Source organism: Psammomys obesus, unplaced genomic scaffold (genome assembly GCF_907164565.1).
Source record: "Psammomys obesus unplaced genomic scaffold, mPsaObe1.curated_primary_1811, whole genome shotgun sequence".
NCBI classification, from domain to species: domain Eukaryota; kingdom Metazoa; phylum Chordata; class Mammalia; order Rodentia; family Muridae; genus Psammomys; species Psammomys obesus.
The window spans coordinates 5783907-5809772 of NW_026596091.1; the positions used below are offsets into that span (position 1 = coordinate 5783907).

Consider the following 25866-nt stretch of genomic DNA (forward strand, 5'->3'; position numbering starts at 1 on the left):
AAAGAAAGAAAGAAAGAAAGAAAGAAAGAAAGAAAGAAAGAAAGAAATTTAAGGATGAAATGAAATGATGTCTAATGTGGATGTGCACCTTGAATAAGAGACCAAACAGAGAAAGGCCAAGCTGTACTGTAGCATCTTCCTGGACTAAAGTCCTTAGTGGCTTGTTTGTGTATATCTCTATAAAACCTTTCTCAAATATGACTATAAAACACTATTATGAGTGCTCAGAAGTAAGATAAAAATCACCTTATCAAATGGGGAAATAAGTAAAGTGAGGTGTTTTCCTAGTAACAAACAGGTTCTTCTACTAGTGAAAAACAGATTAAGAAAATGATGTTTTTGGGTTTTTGGGGAAGTCTATTTAGTAACAAGAAAATATTCACACCATAGTCATAAATGATGAAAAGCAAAAAAAAATAAATAAATAAATAAATAAATTAAAAAAAAAAAAAAAAAGAAAAACTGGTTATAGACCATGCTCCATGTTCACTATATAGCTGAACAGGGTTGAGTGGTTGGTGTGCTCTGGTCTAAACGCAGCTGCTGCGTGCTGTGAGCAGATTTCAGGTGAGTTCCAAAGTCACAACATGAATGTATTGACCTACAATGATGTGCATGTGAACTTTACTCAAGAAGAGTGGGCTTTGCTGGATCCTTCCCAGAACAGTCTCTACAAGAATGTAATGCTGTAGACTTACAGGAACCTCACTGGTATAGGTTGCACTTGGGAAGATAAAACTATTGAAGAGTATTGTCAAAGTTCTAGAAGACATTCAAGATATGAAAATGGTCATACTGGAAAGAAACCCTCTGAAGATATTCAATATGGTAAAGTCTTTGCACATCACAGTAGACCCCACACATATAAAGGAACGCATACTGGTGCGGAGCTCTATGAATGTTACCAACATGGTAAAGCCCATTCTTACAATAGTGAATTTCAAATGTATGAAAGAATTCATGTTGGAATAAAACTCCACAAATATAATTAATGTGCTAAAGCCTTTGCAAACAACAGTTGTCTCCTAATACATAAAAGAACACACACTGGAGAGAAACCTTATGAATGTGGTAAAGCCTTTGCATATATGAGTACTGTCCAAATCCATAAAAGAAAACACACTGGAGAGAAGCCTTATGAATGCACCCAATGTGGTAAAACCTTTGCATATAATACTTAGCTCCTAAGACATAAAAGAACTCACACAGGAGAGAAATCTTATGAATATAGCCAACGTAGTAGAGCCTCTGTACGTAACTCAACTCCTAATACATAAAAGAACTCACAGTGGAGAGAAACCTTATGAATGTAACCAATGTGGTAAAGCCTTTGCATGTAACAATAACCTCCTAATACATGAAAGAACTCACATTGGAGAGAAACCTTATAAATGTAACCAATGTGGTAAAGTCTTTGCACATAACAGTCATCTGGTAATACACAAAAGAACACATACTGGAGAGAAACCTTATGAATGTACCCACTGTGATGAATTCTATGTATTTCAGAATAGTCTCTGAAAACATAAAGAGCACACACTGGAGAAAAACCTTAAATGTAATCAGTGTGTACAACACAGTCATCTTTTAATATATATTAAAAAAAGCATCCTGGAGAAAATCCTTAAGAATATAACCAATGTTGTAAAGGCTTTTTAAGTAACAGTCATCTCCAAAGAGAAGAGCACATACTGAAGTGAAACCCTGTGAAGATAATCAATGTGGCAAAGCCTTTGTATGCCATGATAATCTACAAATACATAAAAGAATACACACTGGAGAGAAACATGAATGTAACCAATGTGGGAAAGCTTTTGCATGTAATAGTCATCTCCTAAGACATAAAGAACACATACTAGAGAGAAACCTTATGTGGTAAAACTTTTGCTCTTAAGAATCGTCTTTAAAGTCATGAAAGAATTCATACTGGACAGAAAGACTATGAGTGTATTTAAATGGTGAAGCTATTCCACATTTTGTATAATCTTCAACATCATGAACGAATTTGTACTGGAGAGAAACCTTATGTATGCATTAAAATGTGTGGCCTTTGCACATATCTGTATTCTTCATCATCATAAAAGTTTCATATGGGAGAGAAATTCTGTGAATACAAGGAATGTGGTAAGGCCTTTGTGTTTTTCAGTCCACTGAATCCAAACAACTCACACACTAGGTCAATGCAAATGGCAAAAATTTATTGTCATCCAGGCACTACTGGTTGATGAGGGCCACATAACATTCTTGGGACCTGAACTGTGACACTTACCCATCCACTGAATCAGAAAGTTACAGAGGTTCTGAGCTTGAAAATTGTAAACATCTGTGCCATCTTACAATGGATTTTTTTTTTTCTATCAAACAGGTTAGGGATATGGGAATTGTTTATGTCATTGATGATGTCAGCTGATGCAAAATATAGGTTTTACAGTCCAACAAATCATATCCATTTGTTCCTTTGTGGTTAGGAAAAGGTATTATGTTTTAGGGAAGAGAAGCTGTTTTTTGGGACAGTCATTATATTAGGGAAACAGAAGCCATGGTATGGGACCGTCACGTTTTGGGCAACAAAAGATGAATAATGAAAGCTGGTTAGCAATTGGGAAGTCTGCAGCTTTCCTGGGGACTATGGACTTAAACTCAGGTTCACCCTATGATAAAATGGAGGCTGAAATCTAAAAGGTAATACTTCGAACAAATTTCTTTGGCATGATCCCACATGCAAATTTTGCTTGTTTGGCATATCACAGTCATCTTCAAATATATAAAAGAACAGATAGTAGAGAGAAACCTTACACATGTAATCATTGTGATAAAGCCTTTTCTTAACACAGTTATCTCCAAATACATAAAAGAACACATACTGCAGTGAAACCCTATGAATGAGCAATGTGGTAGGTAAAGCCTTTTCATGTAGCAGTAGTCTTTCAAATTATGAGAAGTCATGCAGTGAAACCCCATGAAAGTAGTCAGAATGGTAAAGTTTTGCTCATCTTGGTACCATTATAGAAGAGTAAAAGCTTTGAGCAACCAGTTAAAGCCTTTGTAGATCACAGTAGTCTTTGAGAACCAGAAAGAACTCATTCTAAAGGAAATCTATTAGGATAAAAGATTTGTTAAGATCTTTGACCAACCAACTTGCATTCAGTTACACAAGAGTATTTGGGGGTAGGGGGGAATTCTAACACATGTCAACAATGTATTCATGCATTATGACATCCATCCTTATTTTGTTTCCAATTGAAAGCTCATATAGACAAAAGATCTATGAATTTAAACCATAAAGTAACCCTTTTAGATTTCAAAATTCTCTTCAATTGCATGAAATAAATCATCCAGTTGTAAAATTTATGGGTGTGTATTAGTGCCTTTTCTTTGACAAACCACAATGTCTAAGGCAACTTCCAAATGCCTTTAATTTGCCTTATGGTTCCAGAGCGATATGGGGTCACTACAAACAGGCATCACAGGTGCCACACATGGCAGCTAAAGTAGGAAGCTTGGAACTGACATCCTCAACCTGCAGCATGAAGCAAAGTGGGAACTACAAGTGGTATATATGCAGGTGAAAACTATCAAGCCCACTCCATGTAACATACTTCCTCCAGCAGGGCTACATTTCCTAAACATTCCCAAATGATTCCACCAACTGAGAAGGATTCATCTCTCTGACTTCAAACCTACATGTTTGATTTCTGCTACATGAAGGAATTCATGATGAAGAAAAACTGTAGATAAGCCTGTGGTTGCCTCAATACCTATACAGGAATGAATGCTTACACAAGTAAAACATTCATGAGTAAACATATTTGTTTAAGAATTTGTCTTAATTTCCAACATGTGATCTCAGTGTGTCTTTGGGTGTTCATGTGCCTGTCCATTCTTGTTTCCATGAAGAACAGACAATTTGATCTTCTTGTACCAGGAATTACAGGAAGTTGTCAAAAACCACACCTAGGTCCTAGGAATGAATTTGTCTTAACTGCACAGCCATGTCTTTACTACTGTAATTCCATCAATCTTAAACCCATTATATATCATCTTGATGTCAAGAAGTAGAAAAGAATTCATAGAAAAGAGAAGCCCTATTTGTGTAGAAGATTTGTTGATTTTGGACATAATAAATATATTCATTTTCAAGAAAATAAAGTTTTTAAATCTGTTTTTATCATTTAAAAAAAAAAAAAACTAGTTATACTGTATGGTACCAGTTCTATGAAAACCAATGCCAGGATGTTAAATAATGCTACCAGATCAATATCAAAGGTTTACCTGACACAAGAGCTACATGTATACTTAGGAGTTTACAAGGACACAATGATCTAGAAAGTCTAGGATGCTCACAGGATCTTTCTGGATTCTCCATTTCAAGTGAGAAAAAGATGCAATCAACTACCAATGAACAAATGAGCATTGAGTTTTTAGGAAAGCATGCCAAAACATAGTAAATTTATGTGATGCCATTCCTTGTAGGATCTGTTATTTGACTTCTTCCCTGGCCAGGTCAGATCAAATGACTGAAGCAATTACCACACACTGGAGGAGTGCGCCGATCACCTGCCATACCTAGGCATCTGCTTTGGCCTTTATATACCCCAATGTTCATTTACCTCACACATTACAGGATGTAATTTTATCCATTTTAACATTTTTATTGTGAATTATTCAAATATTCCAGAGAACATGAGCCTCCTTTCCTGGCTCTGGACCATTCAAGCCCCAGTTAGTTAGGTTTCTCTCATCATGTTCACCAGGACTCTAGAAAAGCTTCTGATGTAGAGGCTGAGAGTAAATTGTGGTCACTAGAGGCTGGGAAGGGCAGGATGGAAGAAGGGACAGAGAAACATTGGGCAGCAGGGCGCCACTGGGCTTTGGGATTCTCTACCCTGCAGGGTGACAGCAGACAAGGCTAAATGTACTGGATATTTTCTAAAAGGCCGGAAGAAAGGGTACTGAGTGTTTTTACTAGAAAGAAAAAATATTTAAGTGCATGTGTTCATCCTAATCTTTATATTATACGATATATCTGTGTAGTGCAATGCACCTCATAAATATAAAGCTTCTCAGCACCCTAGATATTTGTTTTTTCATAGTCACAGACAAATACATATGTAAGTATTTGTCTTACAATACATCATACATATTTTTTAAGTCCATCAGTTTTCTTAAAATTATGTATCTTGAGATCTTTCATGTTTTAATTCAACTGAGTTATCTGCTGTGACTGCACTTGAAACTAACACACTGTATAGCAGATGGTCCTTAAAACAGCTTTGATTACACTGGTCTAAAACATTGTTCCATTTAAAGGAAGGAAAAAGTCTTACCTTGCATTTCTGCTCCAGATACTAATTAGTTTCAACAGGGGAGTAGGCGAATACTGGCTCTCAGATCCAAGCCTGCAGATCTAGGATACCAAATAAAAGCTATATAAAACCCAGACTTACAAAGAAATATAAACAACCAGTAAGCAGGATGAACAGCACAGTGGAGGAATAAACAGGCCAGGGCAGAGAGCCATCATGAAGAACAGAGGGAGGAGAAAAGAACAGCAAAATAATGTTAACAGAAAAATGGCAGCAATGGCACATGGAGGTCCTAGATGCTAGAACCAGCAATCTGGGGTTTCAAACAGTCACAAATTACTGGAACTGTTCTAGCTAGAAACTGTTCTCAAAATCAAGTTTCTCTCATATTTCTTCTTAGCTAGCTAACTACACCAGTTACCATGACAACTGGCCACAAGCAGAGAAATCAGGAAAAAAAAAAAATGCAGGACAAACACATGTACCTTCCCCTGTGCTTGTCAGCATACGGAGCTATGAAAGTTAGGTCACTTTTCCTTAAGGCACACAGCCAGATTCAAGTAAACCCTCAGTATAAACACCATGACATTTAAAAATTGACTCTCGATCTTTGGGGCTAACAAAGTGTTCTAACAACTTGCAGAAATAAGAAATAAGTCTTTCAGTAAGAAAAAAAAAAAGCATTATTCATGTCTGGGTGGCAGACTATGATGAATTAAAAATAAAAGGAGTAGAAGGGGCCAGAAAGAACGTGGAAGTCAAGGTTTACCTGGGGCCAAACTGCACCATGAAACACAGCGTCAATCTCTTCTGCTCGGAACTGATAGGATTCCCAATCCAGGAAGATGTCGGTGACCATCTTGATTCCCAGGCGTCTTAAATTTTTCAGTGGGTTAATAAACCTCAGCTGTATCTGCAAACAAAGATCTTTTTCAAACATCCATACCTCACATACAAACAAACACTGCACACACACACACACACACACACACACACTGATTCCTTAATGAGGCACTCTTGTTCATGTGGTGGGGCAAAGGAGACTCGGGCTGGAGAGATGCTCAGTGTTTAACAGCACTGGCTGATTTTGCAGAGGACCCAGGCTCCGGTCCCAGCACCCACATGGTAGCTCACAACCGTCTCTAACTCCAGTTCCAGAGGCTCTGATGCCACTTTCTGGCCTCCAAGGGCACTGCATGCACATGGTGCACAGACATACAGCCAAAACACTCTATGCATAAAGCAGCAATAATAAACAGATACAGCTGTGGAGAAGCACAGAAGCTAGAGTCACATCAGGCATTAACCACACACCACATCTCCTTCCCTGTGTGCTGTGAAAACACGATGCAGCCTCAAAGTAGAATTATTTACTGAGTCTCCAGCACCATAGTCATGATCCATATTTATATGAGGGACTGAGAATTCTGAAGAGTTCTATAGATGAGTAATTTTACAAGCCTGGCAAGGACAAACATGCTAAAGGCAGAATTTCCACTGGATTTTTAAATAATGAAGGGTTTAGACAGAGAAGAGAGACCAGGGCCTCCGAGGGATGCTTTCCACACAAATAATGTCCAAAGCCTGACACATGAGACAAGACTCAACCCTGATCACCTTTCTACCTGGTCAATGTAATGTGGCTGTTAGGTATTTAAACTACAGTATTTTTATATATGACCTTATTTACCTTTAGCTTTATGTAAGAATCATCTTGAAACTTAGGGAGACAAAAAATATCCTCTTACGTAGTGAATGTCTTTTTTTTTTTTTGAGACAGGGTCTCTCTGTGTAGCTTTGGCTGTTCTGGACTTGCTTTGTAGACCTCAAACTCAAGAGAGCCACTGGCCTCTGCCTCCTGAGCACTGTGATTAGAGGCGTGTGCCACCACAAGTGAATGTAAGTTTATGTCTAAGACACCATGACACTAGCAGGGAAGTTATTTGCCACAAAAAGCCAACAATGATCAACAGAGACATCTAAATATGCAACAACTCATTTTAAATTCAAGTGACTATGAACAAGGATACTCTTCATTTGCTACATAAGCCCAAGAATCATGAAACCTCACCCACCCACCCTCTGCTTTTATCTGATCACCTCACGATTCAAGCTACAGAGGAAATGAGACAAACACAAGAAGGTGACACGGTTACAAGTCACTCTCACCCGCTTCTACTCTGTTGGGGACACTGACGGCATTTGAAAAAGTTTGAGAGAAGGCAAAAGCTATCACTCATACACTTGGAGCCAGTAACATACCAGTGCAGCAAACGAGACCTCAAACAGACTTCCTACTCTGCTCCAACCCTGCTTCTCCCCAGGGCAGGACAGGCTCATTCTATCCATTTCCAGAACTATATTTCCAACTGTCCAGTTTACTCCATAATTGTTGATTAAGCCAGAGGAAAACCCGGAAAATAGGCAGTCGTAGACTTTATGTACATTTTTATATGGGCTACTGCTTCAATGTACAAACACCACAAAAACATTTACAACCTTAATGATACACACACGTCATGTCAGCCAACACCCCAAAGACTATCAAAGTCATAAAGAGAAAGAGTGTAACTCCAACACACACTCGACAAAACCACCATGAGATGATTCATTATGCCTCTCAAAGGAGCTCCTTGGACTTGTTAAAAAAGCAAGAAGTTCCACATCCGTGGACAAGCTTAACACCTCACTACCTAATGAACCATGAAATTACATAAATGATCCTCTGAGTTACGAAATGTTGGCTTGGGAGCAAAGCCTATTACTGAGTAACTTTTAAGTTAATCAAAAGTCCAAAGGTTGCATCTGTGACACTTGTCACCCTTCGTGATTTAACATGTGCACAGTCACTTTTGTTGCTCTAAAGAACAAATGGAAATTCTTATGTTCTCCTCTAAACTTGCAAAAATAGAGAATTTTCCATGGCCTCTTTATGGTGTCACTCTTGACTTCTCTAAGCTAAGCCTCTTTCCCACAAAGCACCAGCACATTTTTATTTTTTTTTTTTGAGACAGGGTCTCAAATATAGACCTTGTTTTAATAAAACTGACTATGTAGACCAGGCTGTCCCCCAACTCAAGAGATCCACCTGTCTCTGCTTCCAGTGTGCTGAGACTAATAGTGTATGCCAGCACACCTGAATAAAATAGTAACTCTTTTTGTTTTTTTAATGTGTAGCTAGACTAGCCGCGAACTCTTGATCCTCCCACCTTCGCCTCCTTAAAGGAAATCCCACTGGCATGCCCAACCACAACTGGCATAAAACAGTACCTTTATCACCCTCCACGCCATGCGTAAGCTTTCATACTTGCACATAAACACAGGTTGTATCACCAGCCTCACTTACTGGGTGCTTTCCACTCACTGCGTTGTATACACCTCTGCCCATCTCTTCTTAGAACGCATGTAAGTGTGCTACCTGAGAGGGTCTGTTCTGGTGACGCATTTCATTATCAAGGGTAATCATGTCTATCCAAACAGCAGCTTAAAATGTTGTCAGCCAATTTCTACTTAAGACAGCGTTTAAAAGGCAGTTCACTAGGTAGACTAACAGACTGTGAATCAACAGAGACAAATTTTTGACAAACTAAAATTTTATGCCCATCTGTTAATAACAGGCAGAATCAAAAGGCAAAATCTAAGGCTGAGCATTACTTCAAATGCCAACTGCTCCGAGAAGCCTTGAGTGCATCGGAATATACAACCGCTTCTCCACGTTCTCAAAAGTTCATAGCCGTGCTCCTATTTCAACAGAACGGGTCTGGAAACAAAAACTTAAGAGCGCTCACCGCTCGGCTGTCGGTCAGCTAACTAGCTGCTCATCACGCCTCGAACCTACTCAAACGCAGCACTGGCTTCCGCGCTTACTTCTAGGCGGCTCTCTCCACACAACAGGAGTTACAGAGGGAAACTGAACCTTGATAGGCTTTAGTGATCAGATTCCAACCCAGAGAAACACAGACTTTCAGCGAGAAGCAAGCACTCCCAGCAAGCACGGAGTCGGCGCCTCTCACCTTCTCTCGCTGGTCGAGGATATGTGAGATGGTTGCCGTCATGCACAGCAGGATCTGCAGGATCTTTGGAAGGTACGAGCTGATCAGATGACTGATGTTCTTCAATACAACCTCCAGGCTATTTAAGACGCCATGCTGCCGCCCCACCGGAAGAACTTTAGACAAATCCAGATCCTCCACGGCCCGAATGACTGCAGCATGGCACTCTCCTGGTGACACAGAGCAGAGGGTGTCATCTACTGTTGACAGCAGTGTCCTTTCCAGCTCCCTAAATAACGCAGTTTCTCTAGCAATAGGCGCCAACGTACTTTCCTCAGATCTTATCTCTCAAGTCTTACAAATGCTCAGTGAGCTGAATAAGTTGGGCTTTACTGTTCACATTTCAGATAGGGAAACTGAGGGAATAAATGAAGCTAAGAAAGTAGTTGGAGAGCTGGTGCTGAGTGTAAATCTTACCCTGTTTTACTATTTTTTTTGAGACAGTCTATTATATATGTCTGTCCTGGTATTCACTATGTACCCCAGGCTGTCTGTGAACTCACAGAGATCCACCTGCTTCTGCCTCCCAAGTGCTGGAATTCAAAGTGTGTATCACCACACCTGGCTAATCCACTTTTAAAAACTGCTATTCCTGAACACTGGACTTACTGAGCTATGCTGTGTTTGGCAGAGGCATGAAATTCCTAGAAGACTGAAACAAAATGTCTTTTCTTCTCATATAATTCCAATAAATGAAAACAACAGTACTGTGTAAACAAGCACTACCACGCTGATTGCAGACTTTGCTAAAAAGATCTGAACTGATTTTGCTTAAGCTTTGTATTAGCATCTGAGATAAGGCGACGGCCTGAGGGATGTATACCCTTCACCAGACTTCCTGTGTCATCTGTATCCACTCTCCTATACTGGAGGCCACCCACCCAGTAAAATCTTTGTACTCTTACAGCCATTCTCCTGTATAGGGTGAGATTATACTGACTGGAAATCTATGAACCAAAACAAATTATATTATCAAATATATACTTATGTTAGGCTAAAGTCAATCAATTCTTGAACTGGAGCAAAGGATCTTATAGTCAGAAAGGTCTGAGTTCAAATTCTACCTCCACCAGTTTTCTCATTTGTAAAATGGGGACAATTACATGAGAATTCCTCTGTTTGTTTTAACATGAACTGGTGTTTGCAAAGGGCTTTTGATAATGTTATGTGTAAAGTAATCGCTCAACACTTCTAGTCATGGCAAGTAATGGCCATGGCAAAGAGCACACATGATGACAGAAGAGAGCACCAGAGCTTTGTCTGCACTATTACACACACTTCTCCACTGCTCTTCAGCTGAGCCCCATGAGCATCTGGGACCAGCAGATATGGTGAGCTCATAGGCTCACCAGGCAAGCAACTCTGAAGAAATAAATGACTAAACGGCCAAAGAAGTACAGTTAATGTTTACAACTTGTTCTTAATTGCTCAGGGGTTGGTGCTCGCTTGCTTGTGCATGCTCTCTCTCTACTTTAAAATAGGGTCTTGTATATAGCCCTGGCTGACATGGAACTAACTCACTACATAGACTAGTCCAGCACATTCTTCATATATTGGTAAGTTTTTACCATACTGCATTCATAGAGATGCACAACAATAAAATACACATTTTCTAATCCCAGTCCTCTAACACAAGGTATAGACAACCCTAAGGTGGGAAGAAACAGCCCCATTAGAAAGACTTCTGTCCAGAAACGTCAGACTTTCACTGCAAAGGGTGTGCACTTGGTGAGGGAGGCAGTGGGCAGCTACCATTCTTGAAGTGTTTCACAGGTTCAGACAGCAGGTCTAAGAATAACTGGATCTCTTCAGGTTGGCTCCCAGCAAGGAACCGCAGAACAATGGCCATCCGGGTTCCTGAGGCAGATTTCCCCTGGGTTTTATTCCCTGTCTTATTCTTCATCCGCCCATACAAAATTCTGCAAAGTCAAAAAGAACATTATCCATATGCTGTTAAACATAGCTGCTTGTCTTTCTACAAGGCTCTAATGAGCACAGCCAAAGAGTTCAATGGATATATTATAGAGTTAAGAGAAAAGGAAAACAGGTATTTTGAAAAATAGTGAAACAAGGTTAGCAGGAAGCAGAAAACAGAAAAAGGTTAGAAGGTAATTCATTGTATGAGAGAAAAAAAGCAATAAAGCAGGCGAGTCAACAGTAAAGTAAATCAAGGAAAAATGAAAATAATATAGACATTAAAAGGAAGTGAAATTAAAAGTCTGAAAGAAAAAGAAACCGGAAGATTTTAGTTAAAATCTGGGGAAAAAGAAACTAAACCAGCAAAAGGTATTAAATGCGTGCATGTGCACACACACACACACACACACACACACACACACACACACGGAAGAGGCAGTCAGATCTCTGTGAGTTCAAGGCCAACTTAGTCTACGTAGTGAGTTCACAGTTAGCCAGAGCTGTACAATAAGACCCCGTCTCAAACCAAACAAACAATAAACAGAACAAAATCACATGCAGGTTGTCTAAACTTTTAAGGAAAATAGTTTTTGTTTTGTTTTTTCTTTATGGAAGGTGGCAAAAGTAACACATGGCTGAGTTAATGAGTGAAAAAAAATCAACACTAATGTTGCTTATAAACATGAAACATCATTTTCCATTCCCCTCCCTCCAATAAAACTATACAGTAGACTAAGCGATAAACATAAAACACAGTGTACTATCTACAATGGCCTTAAACCTGGCTCCTAAGATAGTATCACACTAGGCTCAAAATACATTTCTCTTTTATTTTTAGAAGATTATTTTAATTTGTTTCATGTGTGCTCTTTGCTTGCATGTGTGTGTGTGCCTGGTGGCCACAGAGGTCAAAAGTTACAGACCGTTGTGGCCATCTAGCAGTCGTGAACAGCTGGTAATTGCAGGGTCCTCTGTAAGAGCACCAAGTGCTCTTACCCACTGAGCCATCACTCAGCCTTCAAGTCACATTTCTAAGTATAGTCTCAACGGATGCTTTCAGATCAAGGAAGCATTATCCCAGGAATGCATCAAGGAGCGATCAGTACAGCCACACAAATAAAACAGATGAAAGGCTAGTGGTAGAAAAGTTAATGTGGACATTTTAACACATGCTCAATAACAATATTTAACATCCATTTCTCATAAACCTTTAGATCTTAGATATTTGATGAAAGCTACTTTGTTTGAGATAGGGTCTTACTTTGTAGCTCTGTGGCCTGGGACTTGCTATGTAGACCAGGCTGACCCTAAACTCAGATATAAGCATGCCTTTGCTTTCCTGGGCACTGGGATAAAAGGCAGGCAACCCAGCCAGCAGCCAATTTTAGTAAGAAAATTTCCTGACAACGCACAAAACTTGAATATATGGTTCAAAACAATTTACATTAAGACACCTTTAAACTATTAAGAGGCCTAAAGAACTTCTGTGTGAGTTCACCTGTGGTAGATACTATTTTTAGAAATTAACACTGAGCAATTTTAAAAATACTGTTTTATGAATTCATCGATGCAAAACATTTTTACCACATGTTAATATAAATATTATTTTAATAAAAATAATCATATCGCTAGTCTAGTGAGACCAGAGGCACTGTTTTATTTCCGACCGGCGTTGTACAGGACGCCCAGATGCACACAACATGTGTCCATCCAGCCCCTGGAACAGAGAAAACCCATCTGTGTTAGAGGAGGCAGGAGGAAGAAAGCTCCAAAAAACTGTGGCTACTTCATTTTGATGCGGCACAAAAATCTCAACAAATGGTACTTGTCTGCAATATGGAATATGAAACTATCAACAAACTCTGTAAGCTTTGTTTCACTAACATTGCTCACACTGATTCTCTAACGTGCATCTGTTACTTGGAAAACAGTGGCTGAACAAGTCATGAAGAAATGTCAAAGGCTGACACATCGCACTGGAAACGTAAAGAAGAGGCCTGCTAATTAACGCGTTTTTAAGTTACTAGGATGGTTTAAGTTCACGGGAACAGAAGTTTTCCAAAACCCTAATATTCATTTGATTGTTACAATTTAGTAATTTGAAACAAGTTTTGTCATTTGTTTTTTTTTTTTTTAATTGTCAAACTCATTGCATTCATGTTTAGGAAAATTCCTGTGAAATATCCAAATATTAAAAAGAATGATACTTCATTATCTAAGCTTTCAAATAAAAATTGAGTTGCATGGAAAAAAAAAAAAGAACAGAAACTCACATAAATATCTCTTCCTGAGACACACTGAGTGCAAGAGACGTGTCTCCTACACGCCTCCTACTTCACCACTCACAACAGTAAAACAATCCATAAAAAAACCAAGAGTCAAAGGACACTGACAGAAACTAAGGATATTTTGTTTTCACTTTGTTCTCCAATTATGTGTCCAGGAAGAACTAGTGTAGTTTGGTGTCACTGTCCAAAAGATTCAATTAAAGAAGAGAAAAAGAGGCTGGAGCTAAGGCTCAGCAGGTGGAGTGCTTGTTCAGGATGCACAAAGCCTTGAGTTTGATCCCCAGTACTGCACAGAACTAAGCATGGTGATGCATGCCTGAAATTCCAACAACAGCTCAAGGTCATGCCCAGTCACACAGAACGTTTAAGGCCAGCCTGGGCTACAGGATATCCCATTTAAAGAAAACAAAAAACAAAATGAAATAGTCCCTGCTGGGGGGGAAAAAAAATCACATGACTGGATTTGAACTGCATTTTGATCCACATTTTTACACAGCATAAATACCTCATCAGAATTGGAAACAAATCTGCCCGGTGGGCTGTTTTCACGATGGTGTTATCTTCTGAAATGTTGAAATGCACGATCTCTTCCTTAAAGCTTCTGTCATCCAGCAGCCTTTGTAAGTTTTCCCTTTAAATAGAGACAGAACAAATTGTCACTCAGACGAGGGCATTTTCCAAAGACCGGAAGAGCAACCTTTGCAAGTACAACTAAAATGATACTTTAAGTAGTTCATATTGAGGCTCACATCCAGAAGGAGAACCCTCACAGGAATGTCTTCAAATTTCAAGAGGTAAATGGATTAGAAAGGACTAGTTGGTCCATAACTGCACTGCTTAGGAGTGTCTGTCTGACACAAAAGCTTTACTTCTTAGGGGTTACCATTTCCTAGGTAATCACAAAGGTTTTATGGAATTATGCTAACAAGGACAGAGAAGTGTTAACACTTTCCAAGACTATTTTTAAATTAATAATCTCTTTTCTACTTTGCTATCTACAGAAGATAATTCAGGAAATATACTTCTGGCTTTCATTTCTTGCCTGGAAATGGTTACAATTACTTTGGAAGAGGGGAAATTCTCAGGCCTTTAAGACATTATTTTAGAAGAGAATCCAGATAAAAGAAAGTAATGCTCCTCTGGCTTACATAGCTCACCTGTAAGGGAGGATATGAGGGTGCCTATAGGTCATTATGCAATCCAAGGTTATTTTTTGCACAGTTTGATCTTGGTGTAGCAATAACTGGAAAGGATAAGTTACAGAATAAGTTAATGAAGTAATATACAAACAAACCACAAGAAAATTTGTTTAATCAAATAGCAAGACTATATAGCAAGAAAGAAAGGAAGAAGAAAGAAAGAAAGAAAGGAAGGAAGGGAGGGAGGGAGGGAGGGAGGGAGGGAGGGAAATGACACTTTGACCTGAATTCTCTGTGTGAACCTTTGTTCATGTGCAGAACGTGAACAGTCTGTTGAGCAGAGTAAGTTCCCCCAAAACATCCACATGAGAAAATTCCATTTCCCCAGTGGGCTTACAATGACCACCCAGTCCTTGCTCTGCGTGTAGCACTGCACTTTTCCCATCTTTTCTGGAGTTGGGGCTGTACATTATAATTCCAGCCAACAACCATTTCACTTGGCCATTCTCATTCCAGCTAACTGATTGAGAAGCCGGGGTCCCACCATGGCTGAATTAACTCGAAGGACAGGCAGCCAGTAACCCTTTCCTATGATATCTTATGACTTGACTGTTGTTACTTCTAATGCAGCTGCTCAGCATTAGTCATTCCATACTGAGGTTAACTTCAAGGTCAACTAAATTAGTGCAAGGTAAAACTGTACATCAAGATGATTTTTTTTTAAGTGTGTGCCCATTAACAAAAAAAAACAGTACTTGAAATGTAGACATGGGCCCTATCCACAACCAACAAAAACTGGTAAAGAAAAGGTGAGAAAAGTTTGCAAGAATTAAAGTACTCAGAAGTTATTTGGCTTACCTGAAGATATAACTCGTACAATTTGGATTCTAAATATAAGGCCCGTGGGTTAGAAAACTTGGAGAAGACTTGCAAATGAGCAATTAGCTGCCTAAACAAAACAAGAAGTTACTATACTAATAAAAATAGAGATCACCTTTAAATAATGTTGCCACAATTTTACTCTCTAACAAGTACTCTGAATATTCCACCCATAAGTCTGCTGTTAATTACCTAAGCCCATTTTAAAGACTAAAAAATTATTTCTGGAAACTTCAAATCTCAGGCAGGCCTCTCCCTGAAATTCAGGCTTTGCACCCTTGAAAATCTTCAGCTTGTGCATAGACCTAAACCAAAACTGGGAAGGAGGAGGCTAGAACAATGTGCCCTCAGAGGGTTAGCACAGGTGACTTGGGGACTTATTCTTTTGCTAGGCAGGCAAGAACGTGGCAGAATTCACCCTCACTCACAGGACATAAAGCAGTGATGGCATGCAATCAAGTTTACGTGATAATGGTTTCTGCTTACACAACGGACAGAACAAACAGCAAAGCTCTGTGACTGCCAAACAGCAAAGCTCTGTGACTGCAAGTTAAGAGGACAACAGACCTGTCTAGAACAAAGCACATCATCTACTAGAGCAGACCGAGAAGGTATGTCCACCTCATGTCCTAATACATGGGCTCTAGGAAGCAATGCATAGACTGAGACAGGGCTGAGGGCCTCATTATCAATTCATTCACTACCCCCAACCCCATCCAGGGTCTCACGATCTTGGTATACAGGTTGTGCTGAGATTAAAGGTATGTGCAAGTGCCACACAACCAGCACAGTTAATTCACACCCTCAATAACGGTATCTGGTAGCAATATTCTACGTTTGGGTATAGGAAGTAGATGAATTAACACACAGGCTTAATCCTCACAGAATTTCACTTTTTCTGCTTATCTATTTATTCAAAAAGGACTGCCCTTGAACTGTGTAGACAGCTGAGGTCAACTTTCAACTTCTGACCCTCCTATGTCCACCTCCCAAGTTGAGGTTGCAAGTGTGCACTACCATGCCTGGCTCATGAAGTGCCACCTGAGCCCAGGGCCACTTGCATGCTAGGTAAGCACTCTTCCAACTGAGCTACATGCCTACCACCTCTTCATTTCTTTAAACAAGTTTCTTCAGAACACTTCAAAGGACAGGAAAGAAGGCAGTTATTAATGAGACTACCACTTGTAGACCCTAGGGATTATGAAAGCCCCTTACGGTATTCATAAAAGCTGTAAAGAGCTGAAATCCAAAGCAAGTGGGGATTCCAGCATACAAATTCTGATTGGTTATGAGAATCCGAAATCACTTAAGATAACAGAAAAGCTTCAGTGAAGAACTAGAATTTCATCTTCAAGTATGAGAAAATTCTCTCAGTGCGTAGAAATGAGGCCAGGGCACTTGGAAAGAAGCAGGAACATGTGTGCAGGTCCAGGGGTGAGAAAGGACAAGGTGTAACTAGAGAAATGGCTTATTCATTTGTTCAGCAAACACATTCCTAGAACTAATCTTTTGCTAGGGATTATGCTAATGGAAACAGAGGAGAGAACAACAAGGAACTACAGTTACATACAGCTTGGCCATGACTTTTCCTGGGCCTGTGCTTTACACACTATCTCCATTGGTTGCTAGGTCCTTCCCTCTCCAAGGCTGGTGAGCTTTCATCTCTCGGCACAGAGGTATCCTCTCCTCTGTAGAAGGTCTCCTCTGAGTCTCTGCCTCAGTCTTTGAGGTACAAGGAAATAATTCTTTATAGTGCTCCCATAAACCCTATAAAAATGTTTGACCAGCCATTTGACAAGCTTAGACTGCAGATGTTTGCAATTCATCTTTGCAATCATGCACTTAGCGAAGGGTACTGGCTGGTTACCACATAGATAAATTTTCAAATAACTATCATTGAAACATACAACACGTAAGGCTGAAAAGTTTCAAAATAGCACTAGCCTGGGGATCAGACTCTCAGTGTAAACAATCTTCAGGTAAACTCAAAGAGCCACTGAAAACAGGCTTCTTTTTTTTTTCTTTTCTTTTTCACAGCTTAGAACAATGTAGGTAAATGAATAACCAAGAGAGCTGGAAGATACTGTAGCACAAGAAAAAAGTAACTAGAAGGGGCTAAGGCAAAGGGAAAGGGAAGTGCTGACAGGAGACTCTGATGCCTGCTACCCTGGCACACAAACACCTAGGGTACCTCAGCACTCCCGCCTGCAATGCTCTTTCTCATCTTCAAAAGGAACCATGACAAAAAGGAACCATACCAAGAATCCTCAAATCCTAAGAGTCTGTGGTGAAACAAGAAAAACTAGTCGGTAATTGTTCTAAAACCGTAGTCCTCATGGTGCCCAAGGGACTAAAGAAAGAGGCAGAGAGCTCCAGGATTGCAACTTGCAATTCACTGGGACAGACTGACAGATGTGTGGTCCTGGGCAGCACCAATGCCAGGAGATCCTCAATAAATGTCACTTGTATAATTCTGTCTGCCTTTATCTTCGGTGTCACAGAAACTATCGCCAGTTTCTCAAAGCCTGGCACCAGCATGTTTCAGAGTAGGAATGTCTAAACTGTGATGAAATTGTCAGAAAAATCTCAGGAAGATACCCCACTGTATGTCAATAATTATCTGAGAAGTCCATCTTTCATGAAGCTCTTTCCCAGGTGGAAAGAGGAGACTGCAACGCTGCCCTTACAAGCTCAGCTCCATGATCAGCGATGACGGGGAACTCACTTTGCTGCAGCCCTTCTTGTCTTTTTCTTCTGGGGTGCTTCATCTGTGGGCATAATCTCTTCCTCCAATTCTTCATCTTCTCCAGCAGCACATTCCTCTTCCACTTCTTCAGCCACTGCTCCTCGGCCTTTTCTGCGCAGATCCTGAGTAGGAGCAACCTGCAGATCTGCTGGATAATACTCATTGCTGTAGGAGGAAGCACGTGGTAGCAACACAAGTGAGGAGAGTGCGTCACCAGAAAGGCATCCTTGGTAAATGGGAGCACACACACGCACACACACGCTCACACGTGGCTCCTTAGCCAAGCTACTTCTATACTAGTGTTCCTAAATTATTATATTCTGTGTGATGGGTGCTTTGCCTACATGTTTGTCTGTGCAGCACACATGTGCTACTACCCACGGTGATCAGAGGAGGGCGTTGCTTCCCCTGGGCTGAAGCTACAGATGGCTGTGAGGCACCATGTGGGTGCTGGGAACTGAGGCCTGGACCTGTGGAACAGCAGTCAGTGCTCTTTTAAGCACTGACCCATCTCTCCAGACCCTACGCTGGTCTCTTTCCTTTAGTCTTTCTCACTGACAAGCTAAGCACTAATTGTAGAAGACAGTCTGTTCCATTACTACATCGTTGAAAAGATTTGAAATGTCTACTCTGGACTGAAGTAAAATCGCTCTCCTTGTCTCTGGAAGCACAGTTGCTCAGAAGTGGACTATAACAAAAGATCATTAGAAGATATTAGGACCGTATTTCTTTCCTACTTTGCCATGTCCTTTCAAAAATACAGTACTACAATCTTAAAGAGTCAAGGCAATCGCAAGCAAAAGGTAGTAAAGTCAGAAACATTACCTAATTTCCCAACAAAAAACAGCACAGCATAACAAGAGACCCACAGCCAGCCACCAGCCTTTCAATAACTAACAGCCTGAAAACTCTGGAGAAAGGGCAACCTTTTCGGTAAGTGATACAGGAGCCAATGGATAGACATGTGCAGAAGAATGTAACTAGATGGTCTCTCATCACTTACAGGACTCAACAGAAAAGTGGATTAAAGACTCCTAAACTACAAAACTACTAGGGAGAGGAAAAGGAAAAAAAATGCTTCATTTCAGTCAAATGGGCAAAGAGTTTACCCAAAAGCACATAAAACAAACAGTGCCACCTATTTATACCCAAACATTAGTATTAGGTTCTGTTGCAGCCCATAAGTCTTTCTCTAACATGGCTGACCCACTTCTGTTTCTGTTCTTACACTCCACAGTATCTTTACAAAAAGGTCTTTATCCTAAAATGAAAGGGTGGTATTACATATTATTTATCTTAAGTTAATATAGTGGGGTATTCATAGTCTACTAACACAAACTCAACTTTCCTGGGCACAGCCCTAGCTACCTTGCAAAACAGCTGATGCTTCTTTAAGGCCTCCAACACAGTGTAAGAGAAAACAATAAACAATCTTCACCCCCCACACAGAATTATGGGGCAGCTTTGTGTCAGTAAGATAGGAGCTGGTACAAGAAGTATGGTATTGACGGGGTCTTGCTGAGACAGACCTGACCATGTTTTGGGGAGGATTATGGAAGGATTTGGGAAGTTTGGGCTAGAAAAGTAACTCAGTGGAGCTGGGTGCATTCCTGTAATCCCAGTACTCAGGGAGGCAGAGACAGGTGGATCTCTGTGAGTTCAAGGGCAGCCTGGTCTACAAAGCGAGTCCTGGACAGCCAATGCTACACAGAGAAATCCTGTTAAGAAAGAAAGAAAGAAAGAGAAAGAAAGAGAAAGAAAGAAAGAAAGAAAGAAAGAAAGAAAGAGAGAGAGAGAGAGAGAGAGAGAGAGAGAGAGAGAGAGAGAGAGAGAGAAAGAAAGAAAGAAAGAAAGAAAGAAAGAAAGAAAGAAAGAAAATAAGTAAATAAATACATAGAAAAGCCATTGAGTGTGAGAGGTCAATGGAAAGTTCTTGAAGAGCTTGAAAAATAAGAATGTTGAGAACAGTTTGGAAGATGGAAGCCTGACTTGTGAAGTTTCAGAGGGAAATTTAAAGACTATCAGGGCCATTTGCTATTTTGAATTGAGATTTTGTGGTTCTGGTTAGCTGAAGCTGAAGAGTCAGGCACAATTAACAATTGAGCAGCTACTACTTAAGTGAAACATTTATGTTACTGGAACAATTGATACTGGTTAGGGGGAGCTAAGAAATTAGCTATGATTAAGAGACCAGTATCACCGGGGTGAAGTCTTCTAGAAAGTGTTTCCTGGGAACACAGAGAAGCTGTGTTCCAGAGGTAGCCAAGGTTGTACCTCATGCTGATAGCCAAACTCGGTAATGCATAAGTCACTCAGGTGAAAATGGTTTTGAAGGCTTGAAGGGGTCATGGAGAGGAGCTGAGGCTTGGCTGTATGAGGCCACTGGTAAAGGTACAGCCTTCAGTGAAAGTCAAAACTGCAGGGGTCATGCAAAGAAGCTGAGGCTTGGCACCATGAAGAGAGCCTAAAAGGCTACTGGTGAAAGTGAAGGCCAGCAACAGAAGACCCTGGTAGTAGACATGCCAGCACCAGGAGACAACTACCAAGGACAGCAGCAGTGGAGGGGAGTCAGCCGGAGCAGAAAACAAGCTGTGTGTGCTATAGAGATGCGAGCTGGAGGAGTGACCTAAGTCCTTTGAAGGGTCCCATAAAATCGTAAGTGGATCCCAGACACTGGACAGTTAGAATTTGATTTTACTTTGATTTGATTTGACTCTGACCTGAATTCCCCATTTTAAAGGAAGACTGTTTGGGTTATTTTTTTTATTTTACTGGAGCCAAGAACTGTAAGAAGCATCCTCCAGGGCTCTGCACCAGGCCCTGCCTACAGGTCTTGCCCTATTTGAGTCGAACTCCTATTACAATGAACAGAAATATAGAAGTATATAGTCCTGAACTCCTATTACAATGAACAGAAATATAGAAGTATATGCCAAACAAACCCTTTTCTTTTTCAAACCCAACTCACTTTTTGGTCACAGTGTTTTGTTGCAGCAATAGAAACCCTAACTAAGACAGACCTTATATTTTTCCACCACTGACGTGGTGCATGTCTTGTCTGCTTTAACCTTTCCTAGCTCCTATTTCTCCTCCTCCCTGCACTCTTTCATTCATTCGTTTGTTTGTTTGTTTGTTTGTTTAAAAAAGGCTCTCATTAAGGAAACTTGATTGACCTGGAATCTGCTATGTAGACCAGGCTGGCCTCCAACTCACAGAAATCCACTTGCTTTTGCCTCCAGGTGCTGTGATTAAAGATGTGCACCATGACACCTAGCTTCTCTGCCTTCCTTGTTCTTTTGTAACAACAGTATTTATGTATATGATGTTTCAATTCTGAATAACAAAACCATCAACAGAAGTGCCCTCTCTCTGCCTACATTCCCCCTCAGTCCTGTTGTTAAAAGGAAAGAAAATCCCAAATTCTTCAATTTTACCAGTGAAAATTCAGGATCCAGATGATGGAGTGAAAACCTGCCAGCTCAGAAAGGCAAAGAAAGCACCCAGCTGACCTTCCTACTCAGCTCACATCCAGAAGGAAAAAGCCAAAAAAAAAAAAAAAAAAAAAAAAAAAGAAAAACCCAAACAAAGCCAAAAGCTTGCTACCTCAGCTGACAGCTCAAGGAGGAAAAGGCCAAAAGCTCAAAAGCAAAAAGCGTAAAGCTCTTTCTTCTTGTCCAAAATGTCTTAATGTCTTCTCTCAATGTCCCTCCTTTCTGTTTAATCCCTGCCAGCTGTTTTTTTGCTCGACCTCTTGACCCAGGGTTGACTTTAGCTCTTGGATTAAAGGTGTGTGCTAGAGCTGAGCCACTCCAGAACTAGAAACAGGTTTTTACAGTTCATAATCTCAGGGTTCACAATGGGATCAAATTATCCTACAACAGTCTACATCTTACTACAGGAACTCAAGATTCCATTTTCCTTCTGCACTTTCCCTAGGGCTCATTTGACCTGACTTCCATCCAGATTAAGGAAAAAAAAAAACCTAACACAAATTCAAATAAACAAACCAGCAGCTTGTGTGTTCCTTTACCCCAGTAGGCAGTGACCTGCCTTTCCTAGCTGCTCAGGCTAAATTGAGAGAGAGAGAGAGAGAGAGAGAGAGAGAGAGAGGGAGGTTCAGTCATTTTCATTCCTTTCTGTTCCCTACACCAACACCACCTCCAAATCATACAAGCTGAGCTGGTTAGAATCTGTTCAGATTTTTTTCTCCAAAATTGGAATTCTTTTTAAAGACCCATCTTTAGCACTACAACTTTGGGCAGGCAACCTGCTAACCTTGCTCACACCTGTGATCTCCTTTGACTGACCTCTCTCCCCTCACCACTGGTATTCTCAATTCCATTCTCAAACAGCACCTGCTTCTGCGTCAGCACCCCTCTTCTCCAACAGCAGAGGCAAACTCCTATCACAAGCCTACAGTGCTGACGTCCTGCTCTTATTTCCAGCCACTTTTTCCTTTACCATGCTACAGCGGTCACCTGAACCTCCCTACTGTCCTCTGAACATGCTAGACATGCTGTGGCCTATGTCTTGCTCAACCTAACCCCATACCTTCTTCCCAAGTAATGAAGCACACCAGAACATACACTTATTGTTTAGTTCTACTTGGCACAACACATCCTTGTTTGAATTTCAAAGCCATCACGACTCTCATACTCACACACTCAAAACAAAACAAGGCCTCAGAAAGCTCTTATTCTTCTTCAACAGGGGTCTTCTTCAAGACCCCTCAGCATCAAGATGCTAAAACAGTAGACATGGTTATGTCACTGGACAAAAAAAGAAAAAGAAAAACCTTTCACTCCCAGACAAGTATTAAAACAATGAAAAGGGCAAGAAATAATAAGGCCTTAGTATACTGATCAAACTCAACATGACCCCTCTTCTGCGGTAATCTGACCTACTTTTATTAGCACCATTTGTATGTTGATCATATAAAACTAAATGGTGAGCAAAACTAGTTTAACGTTTACCTGTGGGAGGAAGTGCCTTGTAGACATGACAATGATTTGAAACATAACAGGAATGCAAAGTCCTCACTCAGCAGTAGGGGAGGCTGATCCACCTACTCTCACAGTGCCAGGGGCATAGTCCTAGGTACTTACTTGATAAATCTCAAGAAAAGTGGGGAGAGTTCCCTGGACCTTGGCTCTACTCTCTCCGGAAATTTGGCTAGAGCTCGCCAAAGCAAGAATCGGAAGTTGGTATGGTCTAGTCGTTCCCGACAGTCGGTTTTCAGTGCTAACTGCTGCTGGTAAAGAGCACCAACATCTCCTTCCTGGGTGTGCTCCCAGCCTTCATCTCCAGTGGCCTGCTCCTCATCTCTCACATCCTTCTGCAGTTCTTTCTCTGCAAGAGAAAAAAAAGTCACCCGAATGCCTATAGAATGTTACTTTTCCTTAAGGGAGGAAATTTGTTTTCTAGTAACACAAAGAAGGCAGCAACCCATCTCAGAGCTTTATCAGAGAGACCACGTTCATGCATAAAACACAATAAAAATTAAGCAATTAAATAAACACTGGTGACCCCAACCCAAGACTCCTGCTCATACCAGCGTGTGTAGCTGCTTTTTCTAGATGTTCATAGCAGACATTCCAGAATTGCTTGTTTTCCATTCCATAGGCATGAGAACTAAGAAAAAACAATCAAAAATTTACATGATACAGTATTGTCTTTAGTGAGATATCCCACTAGAAAAATGAATGAGAATTAACTCAATGTTAATTCGATTAGCCTTCAACATGAGATTAAACCACATTTCACAGTTTTCTGTTGTTTTCACATGGCCTACAGTGCACAAACTATTTTATCATTATACCACTGTGTGCATGATATATAGGAATGAGTGTGGCATACACGTGCCAGTGTGTGTACAGAGGCTAGAGGAGTCAGATAATTTGGGGAATTGGGTTTTCTCCTTCTACTGTGGGATCCAAGGATTGAACTCAGGTCATTGACCTTGTGTAGCAAGAACTTTTACCTGCTAAACCACTCTGCGAGCCCACAGAACTTATTTTTATAGTCATAAAAGACTACAGAATTTTATTTATAAATTGTAAGCAGATACACGTAAGACTATTTAGTTTTGTTGTTGATGAGGCTCTGAGTCAGCCTTTCTATGACATCTAAGCTGGCCTAGAACCCATTACGAAGCCCCAAACTCACCTCCACTGGCCCTACCACTGAGTGCTGGTATATAGGCATGAATTATCATATCCAGTTGGGCAGACTTATGTTAAAGACACAATAACGAAGATGGAGCAAGATATATCCCCTACTTTTTCTTGTCTACTGGTGTGACACCACAGCAACTTGGGGAGAAAAATGTTTACTTTTTCCTTCCTGGTTACAATTCACTGATGGGAGTCAGGGCAGGAACTCCAAGGAGGAACCTAGACGCAGGAAGCATGGAGGAGCACTTGCTGCCTTAACCCCTGGCTTAAATCCAGCTCAAGTTCACCTACCTAGGGACTGTGCTTCCCACAGTAGGCTGGGACCTCTTACAATAATGATCAATCAAGACAAGTCCTCCGACAAACCCAATAAAGAAAATTAGTCAATGACTCTCTCTTCAGGTAATTCAGTGCTTGGTCAAGTTGACAAAGCTAAGTAGGACAGTATATGAGGTAGGGCCCATTAAGAAAAGGAAGTTACTGGACAGAAAACAACCATAGCATTCAAAGTCACTTAAAAATACCTATTTCCTTGCACCTTAATTCAAACAAACATCCACTAACATATTTGAAATACACTTTTAAGCTGGATGTGTGGCATACCTCCCATCACTTGGGAGGCAGAGGCAGAGGCAGGAGGATCCATGTTAGTTTGAGGCTAGCCTGCTCCAGGCCAGCCACGAGTATACATTTAGAATCTGTTTCAAAGACTTTTCAGAACTTAATGAAATGAATCATATAGGGTTATTTTTGTTTGTTTTCACAGTTTGAAGCCTCTACAACAACAGTCTTAAGTTTGCTCTACTATTAGTCATTAATTTTCCTTTCTTTTCTCCTCCTGTCCTAATCTTTCTCCTCACTGCCTTCTCCTTCGTCCTCATCTTTCATGAGGCATATAGCTATGTAGCCCAAACTAACTTCAAATCTGTAATCTTTCCTGCCTTAATCTCTTGAATCCTGAGATTACAAGTGTCCAGCATCACACCTGGCTTCCCATTAACGTTCTAATATACATAAACTTTACACTAGATATGACAACTACAGATGGTCTATATTATACATGGAAAAGAGACCCCAACAGTAAAATAGCCTAGCCACTATGGAGAGACATTAAAAGCATTCAGTGATTTAGGAGCCAACATTTCTGATAATGGACCACTGATTACACATGTCACTTCCTATCTTCTGAAGACACCAAAAAACAAAACACCATACTGAAGTCAAAAGCCATTTATTCTCACTACATGTGTTTGATGGCTCTAAAAGGAAGTAAAAAGCAGAAAAATTGGTTCAAAATTTGAAAGGAATTTATTTATTCTGCTTCTGTCAAATAAGAACTAATAACACCAGAAAAGACATGACACAT

The 25866-nt window shown here is 40.4% G+C and overlaps 1 protein-coding gene across 2 annotated transcripts in view; it reads right to left on the reverse strand.

The window, feature by feature from the left end:
* Positions 1-25866, reverse strand: part of Utp20 (UTP20 small subunit processome component) — an 88630-nt gene that overhangs the window by 35698 nt on the left and 27066 nt on the right. For both annotated transcript variants that reach the window (XM_055627826.1, XM_055627825.1), the window contains exons 20-29: positions 23879-23958; positions 23433-23676; positions 18307-18492; positions 15561-15651; positions 14721-14806; positions 14069-14194; positions 11111-11277; positions 9320-9528; positions 6076-6219; positions 5328-5407 (exon numbers count right to left, since the gene is read on the reverse strand). In XM_055627826.1, coding sequence (XP_055483801.1) covers positions 5328-5407; positions 6076-6219; positions 9320-9528; positions 11111-11277; positions 14069-14194; positions 14721-14806; positions 15561-15651; positions 18307-18492; positions 23433-23676; positions 23879-23958 — 1413 coding nt within the window. The remainder of the gene's footprint in view (positions 1-5327; positions 5408-6075; positions 6220-9319; positions 9529-11110; positions 11278-14068; positions 14195-14720; positions 14807-15560; positions 15652-18306; positions 18493-23432; positions 23677-23878; positions 23959-25866) is intronic.